Consider the following 7,500-nt stretch of genomic DNA (forward strand, 5'->3'; position numbering starts at 1 on the left):
TCCTACCATACCCTGCACCCTTGTCTCTAGAGCCTATATCTTCCATTACTGAAGTCTAGATAGAATCTATATTCATGATCAAAACCAACATGGTGTCAATGGTTCACCTCCAGTCGAGATGTTGTCTTCCATTTCATGTGCTGCTGTAGATGGTGCTGTGTTACAGGGCTACGAGTCAGTGGTTTACTAGGCCGCATACCACTGGCATGAAGCAAGTTCCAAATTGTCTATCTAAATTGTCATCGTACATTGTTTTTTTGCAGTTCACTGTGCAGAGATCCCGCTATTGACGGGTGCCAAAATAACGATCCTCATGAGGGGCTGGAACCCTTGGGCAACCAGAAAGAGGTCTCTCTGTGAACTGCTCAACCCAATGGTACCTTTTTTCATTCCCATAGAAATATTACAATGGCATCAGTTATGTTATGGGATGGCACCAGCACCACAGTTCTCAAATCTTGCTCTGCTGTTCTTGCTTTTCCTTTATCTGATCGCTTTTATCTGTCCCTCTTCTCCTTTGACCACCCCCAGCCTGCCTGGAAATCTAAACTACAGACAGTAAGCCTACTTCAATGAGCTGTCATGTGAAGATGTGAACACTTTCCCCTTTTCGCTGCTAATGCTGATTTTGCTGATGTGAAGACTTTCCTCTTTTCAAACAGCTTGATCTCTGACCATTAATTTGGAACCTGTCCCAGTTAATCAGCTATGAACATACTGCTGCTTTTCTCTCAGCAATGGTTCGAGGTGCTAAATCTCAATCAAGAGGTCAGGATATCATCCTTGGACATACTGTGGGCATTAAACAGTCTGTGATGTGCTCTGTTCATCAAGCTGGTGACTTGAGACTTACAAGACTGCCTTCTTACCTGGCTTTGACTTTCTTCGCTCATGTAGTCAAAGCATTGCTATCAGTGGATCACTCCCATCTACTTTCCCATTGGAAGCTGCAGTGCCACAACAGTGTCGTGTATTATTAAATGCTGTACATCCAAGCCCAGTCTTGCTCCTCATCTCCATACTGTGCCGATAGAAAGTCTACATCCCCTTTTAAAAAAAATTCACCTTTTGTTGCCTTATAGCCTGGAATTAAATTGCATTAAATCAGCCTTTTTACACCTATACTTACACATCATAACCCACATGTTTCGAGTAAAAATAGATCCTACAAATTTCAGAAAATTAATCATCCTGTTCATCTCACCATGACTAATTTTGGCAATTTTATAGCAATCAAACGTGGACCTGCAAAAACATGTCTAGGATACATACAATTATCCATGGTAATTGTAGGTCATAAATGACAGACAAAAAAAAAATTAAAAAAAAAAAGTGTACCGACTTTCTGAAAGCTTTCTACAAGACAGTTTTAAGGAAACTATATTTGTTTCAAAAGCAGAATTACTAGATCTGATCCTAATAAAAATTTAATTTCACATACATCAATGAACAATTGTACCTTTATTAAGGAAATGCATCTTCACAAATCTCACAATCATGAGTGTGAACAGCCGTATTTTCCTGTGGTGGGTCCCTGAATAGCTATGAAACCCGACGCAATGGTGCAGAGGTAGCGCACTTAGCTTCGAGCTGTCTAGTTGGAGTTAGATTCTGGTGGTTGGCTTTAGATCTTAGAGTCGTAAGTTTGAGCCCTGTTGGCTGTTGAATTAACACCTGGTGGGATCGACTCAGCCTGTCATCCTTCTGAAATCGGCAAAATGAGTACTAGTGTACTGGTAATAGAGGGCACTGCATCAGCAGCACAAATGCGCCCCCAGAAAATGATACAACCAGCAGCCACAGGTTGCATATGATAGCTAGCTCGCGTAACCTTCCTCGGATGGTCATTAAGCTGGGGACATGCCTGCTTCCTTCCTGGCTCTCTGACTCTTATCGAACACAATGTGACGCCTATTTGCGGGAAGAAAACTCTGGCCACATTAAACTTAGAGGTTTAAAAGCTATGCATCAATAATTATAGATTAATTTTGGGGCAAAGTAGGTTCAATATTTTCTGAGTGTGGAATCTTCTGGGAAGACGACATACACCGAACTGCCTGCTTTGTCAAATCCCACGAGACAGGCTCTCTTTTCCCTTTGCATCACTATTTCTCTGAATCTCGATAAAGAAGCAGTCACATATGGTCTCTCAGCTGAAAGCAAGAGTCAGTGGACATTAAATCTCCCATTGGTGCCTTCCCCAATTGCAAACGTTTGTGTTAAATAAAATAAAAAGGCATCTTCCCCAAATGTTAGAATGTGTAATTGCTATAGGTCTGGTGCTTGGGACTGCCTTGACCCCAAGAAGCTGAAGATCTTCGACGCATGGTATGCAGTTGAAGCTGTGTGACAGTCAGTTAAATCCTCAAAGAAAAACAAACATTCACAAAAAAACATGTTACATTTCATTTTGAACATCAATGTTTATTGTTGTCATTTAAAAATATACACATCTTCCATGATTATAATAGATCATAAATCTTCTAATCTACATTTCATCATGCACAAAGGTAGGAGTTTATGAAGGAGAAACAGCTGAGAGGGCATGTGGGAGCAAGACTAGAAATTATACGACATATAAAACTGCCAGCAGCTAGGTCATAAAGCTGCCTGCGGTGGGAGTGGAGCAGGCCTTGCACCTGAGCCACCTGTTGCTAAGCTCCAATTAGTCTCAGGGTCATGGATTTCACTGCTTCCAGGGATGCAAGTTGAGAACTGGTGGTAACAACAGCTCATGTGAGGCAACCATACTCAGTGGTACTGCATATGAAGGCTTTGTATAACTTTGGAGCAAAGTGTGGCCAATGAATGACAACTCTTCACTGTCAAAGAGTGAGGGAAACTGCAAAGTGATGACATGTTTTTCTAGTGGCCCAAAGGTACAGAATGTGAAGCAGAAATGTAGGATTAGTCTCAAGACACTGCCTTGAGAGATACTCGCCTCAAAGAAAAGGGAAGGACATGGAACACCACCAAGGTTTATGCCTTGCTTACGAGCAAGAAGAAAATCCACCAGCCATTGAATGGCAGGAGTCAGTATGCTCTTTGCAAAAAGCTTAACAATTAAGGGCTAGGCACCAAATGGTTTCAAATGCTCATCTGTCCAATGAAACTGCTTCACCTCATACTTGAAGTTCCTCCATTGAAGAGTTAGGAACAAATATATAGTGGCTTGGCTGAAGCCTGCCGCACACAAGCAGACATTTTCCGACATGACGGAACAAGACCGTTGGTGACAAATCTTGTAACATCTCGTTTTGTTGTAGACTGACGCACACTAAATAACTGTCGATAACACTATTATTGGAAAACAAAATGGCAAGAAATGCAGGGAGAGGATGAGAAGGATGGAAGCTGGGAGCACATTGCCGATGGCATGCTAGGAGAAAGAAGCGGCTGTGGATAAAGCCCTGGGTGGAGAGAAGGTCGGCTCAGGAAGCGTTCACCAACTTGCTGCAGAAGATGACCGCTCTTATGCTAACTTCCAGAGGATGCATCCGACGCTATTTAATGAGCTGGTGGAGCACATCACTCCATGCAATGCTACAGCTGAAAGTCACTGAAAACTGAAGTTGAAGTGGTCAATCGATTGCGCCGCATCTGCGATCGTCGTAGACTGCCGCACACGACACAAAGATCCACGACTATTGCCGACAACTCGTCGTAAAAGTTGAACATGTTAAACTTTTATGACTATCACCAAATTGCCTGAAAACCTTGTTGACGACAGTCATCAACTACTGCACATTACACTATTGTCAAAGATTTTCACAGAATAAACTGTTGCAGACAGTCTTGTTGCATTGCATCGGTTAGTGTGCAGTGGGCTTAAGATGGAAGCTCAATTGGTGAATTATATTTAAGAGTTGGAGAAGAGGTAAGACTTGTGGTATGCTGAGATGATCGATTCCATTACCTTGCTGTTTATGAGAAGAATGATTATTGGTCTGAAGTTCAGAGTCTGTCTTGGCATCCTTTCTTATGGAGAGGAATATGCAAGCCATCTTCCATCACAAAGGGAAGCAATCTCTAACAATAATTTACATAATTCCGTTGTTAGAGTTCAGCTTGCTAATCTTATACAAATGTAGGCAAACACAGAATCAGTGTAGTGCAACTTGTGTTATCAATAACAACATTGTTTTACTCCCTGCACCACCCTAAGCAGTCAAATCATACCTGTATACTTCTCGATCTCGGCTGGATGAATGACGTTCCTGTGATCGACTCTTCCTCCAGCTTCTCTTTCGGTTTCCACAATCACCCTCCTGTTCCCCCATCCGCACTTCATCTTTGCTTCGTGACCGCACTTCATCTTTGCTTCGTGACCGCACTTCATCTTTGCTTCGTGCCCGCTCTTCATCACACCGGTGTCGGTCATCTCCAACCCTCTCGTGAGATTTCACCACCTCACGGTCCTGGCCATCCTTCGACTCTCTTGATTCTCTCTGATCTCGCCGTTTCCGTAACTTATCCTGTTACAGGAGTATGACAATTAAATGAACATGTAAAACTTTACTTCCAATATAGTTCCTGATTTTGCCACTTATACAAGTGTCTTAAGGGAGCATCTACATATTATGGAAGGGGATGCAAATGAAAAGGAAGGATTACGGGGAGAAAAGGAGAGGACATCAAGGAAGGGGAAATGGGAAGGGTCTGAGGGCTAAAAGAGTAGAGGGAGCAAGACCAGAATGGAGGTGGTGAAAAACCAAGGTCATCAGCCTATCTGCCATGGGATATTTGATGAGGCAGCAGGCCTTGTGCTTCAGCTTCTTTGTGGGAGATGTCAATAACCTTGAGAGCTTTGCATCCCACAGCATTGAGGAGAGAGAAACAAGGGCACTGGCCCACAGGGGAGGGAAGTATTACATTGAGCTGTGCACAAAGGCCCTTGAGGTCAAGAGAAGTTCAGATTTACCAAGAAAGGACTTAGCAAGATGGATAATGCCCAGTATGCAGCTGGCTTTTATGGTGAGCTTGGATACTTGGTCTTCCCAGGAGCAGTTGTGACTAACTGAAGGTGAAGCACAGAAGCTCAAGAGATTGAACGTCATATAGTACTATGGTTGATGTGCCAATACATAGGTGGGTTTACGTTTCCAAGACGATCCTTCTGGAGAGAAGGAGTGCATGTCTAAAATTTTCCCGACTGAATGACATTCTATTTGCCCAATCGGTATCTGATCCGTTCCACAAGAGCAAAGAGGGAAGCAGCAGCTGCTGTCCAGTCGTTGGAATGAGATACAGTACAACAAAGTGGAGTTATTTGCAAAGAGGAAAAGAGGGTGACGCAGGATTGTAGGGAGGTGATTCAAGTAAATGAGGAACAAGACTTGGCCCAAGATGCTTGCTGGAGAAACTCCAGCCTCAACTAGAAGAAAAGATAGGAGGATTCCATTGAGGGTTATGTGCTGACTGTGATCATGGAGGATGTTGGCAAGCCATAAATTAAGGTGGCCTTGGATGCCAGAAGCAGAAAGCATGACAAGTGGAGTGCCAGACTGTCAAACACCACATATATGTCCAAAAACAAAGCCTTGATCTGACGTTTAACATCCGTTGCTGAGAGAGAAGCTGTTGCATATCGAACATTGAGTGGCATGGAGAGAATCCAGACAAATGATCAGAGATCAAGCTGTTTGAGTAGAGGAATGGCGATATGAGCTTCAATAATCAGTTCCATGACTTGCTTAGGATTTACTGGTTTGCACCCTTGTTGTGTGCGAGGGTAATGTTCGCAATCTTCCAAGCAGATGGCTGGTGACCGAAGGTGAAGGACGGGCTAAATCAAGCAAACAGAGGGGAAGTGAGAGCAGCACTCGATTTTAAGCAATATCGATAAAAGTTGAGCATTTAGTCCAATCTCGTTCACCTTCATTTGCTCCATTGCCGTTTTGATTCGTGCATAACCCATGTGCTGCTTCCCAACTAGATGATCGTCGATTCGTGACTGTGCGTCTCCATATATCAAAAACGCTCCACAGATTTTGCAAACATCCATCTGCTTCTCTTGTGCAGTGTATGCCATGAGTGTCTGCTGTGAACACAACACACTTGAGGTCACAAGGCCCTTGGTAACATTTACAAACGTGTCCACCTGTAAACAAATAGCTGTAGGACACCGAATGTGTGCAAATATCAATATCATGGCATTACCATTTTCATTGAATCTTTTCCCGAATAGAGATAATCCTTTTTCAAATCATGTTTGATTATTCTTTTTTTTTTCTTGCATCATCATCAAGTTTATAATGCCTTCTAAACATTACCCAAATATCCCCACCCCTCCCATTCCTCTAAACATTGATGTTCAACAGAGCTCAAAAGTTCTACTTTTTACTCAAAAGTTCAAATGTGTCTCGCCAGTCCCCAAAGAGAAGCAAGATCTCCCTTGGCCACACTCATCTCTGCCCTAAAACAAATCCAATGCAGATAGGCTACAACTTCCCAAGGAAATAAGGGAATCTTGGGCTCATCTGGTATCCTTCAGCTAATACAAGTGGCAAAGATGACAAAGGTTTTTCAAGTGCAAGCTTTTCGCCATTTAAAGCAGTCTGAAGTTTAACTGCAATGAAAAATAAATAAATATCTACAAGCCAGCAAAAAGGAAAGCTCCATTGGATGGAATCGCTGACCAACTCAATGGATGACAATTCGACCATCCCTGTCGGCAGAAGGGGAGCAGGACTAGTTTGCACATCAAATAGGAAACTGAATTCGTAAAATTGGTTGCAGTAAAGATCAATGTTGCAAAGTAAATGCAGTACCATGATAACTGCCTGATGTAGCTTTTTGTGGTGGGAATGAATCCCAGAGGCTGTGGGTTTAAATCTGACTGAAGGCAGCAATATTAATTATTTGGACTCTGCACTTCTGAAACCAATTTTGTTTGATGAGAATACCCTTTCACTAGATGCCTGGTGTTGGCTTAGTGGTGAGGGTGGCGGGCTTTGGATCCAAGGGTCCCGAGTTCAAATCCCGCTCAGCTGTTGAATTAATACCAGGTGGGATTAACTCAGCCCAGTGGTGGTCTACATGATACGCAGGTATACGCCATATACCCACTAAGAAAGCTCCAGGATTTCCGTATACCCACTTTAAACTGCACAAGGATACGTAATGATATAGTTTTGTGACAGAACTTTCAGTTCATTGATTTTGTTCCCACATACCAGGTAGAGGATAAATGCAATAAAATAAGCCTTGCAGGGGAAGCCATCTACTTCATTCATCTCCATTCATAAAATTCACTCCCACTCCAGTGCGGTGCTGTTACAAAGCGTGAAACGCGATGGCTCACTGGCTGCGACACATGACCTAGACCTGACCTCACGCTCACGCACACCTACCAACTATGAACATGTGTTTGACAGTAGCTAGCGTTGCAAGTTTTTAATTCGCTAACATTATGAAAAGAAAGCAAACTACACTCTGAGTGTTTTCGTAAGCCTAGCCCTGAAGTTACTGCCGCTTCAGATGACACTACAGAAACTACAG

The 7,500-nt window shown here is 42.9% G+C and overlaps 1 protein-coding gene across 6 annotated transcripts in view; it reads right to left on the reverse strand.

Annotated features, from left to right (window-relative positions):
- The window catches only part of LOC147024639 (luc7-like protein 3), a 108,051-nt gene that overhangs the window by 36,680 nt on the left and 63,871 nt on the right, over nucleotides 1-7,500 (reverse strand). For 5 of the 6 annotated variants that reach the window (XR_015059114.1, XR_015059115.1, XM_085884716.1 and 2 more), the window contains exons 7-8: nucleotides 5,876-6,040; nucleotides 4,180-4,475 (exon numbers count right to left, since the gene is read on the reverse strand). Coding sequence is in view for 4 of the 6 variants with exons in the window: in XM_085884716.1 (XP_085740842.1) it covers nucleotides 4,180-4,475; nucleotides 5,876-6,040 (461 nt within the window). In the remaining 2 variants the exon portion in view is untranslated. The remainder of the gene's footprint in view (nucleotides 1-4,179; nucleotides 4,476-5,875; nucleotides 6,041-7,500) is intronic. The other variant, XM_085884715.1, reaches the window with a different exon arrangement.

The sequence above is a fragment of the Eptatretus burgeri genome, chromosome 6 (assembly GCF_056783735.1).
Source record: "Eptatretus burgeri isolate ZD-2024b chromosome 6, Ebu_testis_v1, whole genome shotgun sequence".
Lineage (NCBI taxonomy): Eukaryota > Metazoa > Chordata > Myxini > Myxiniformes > Myxinidae > Eptatretus > Eptatretus burgeri.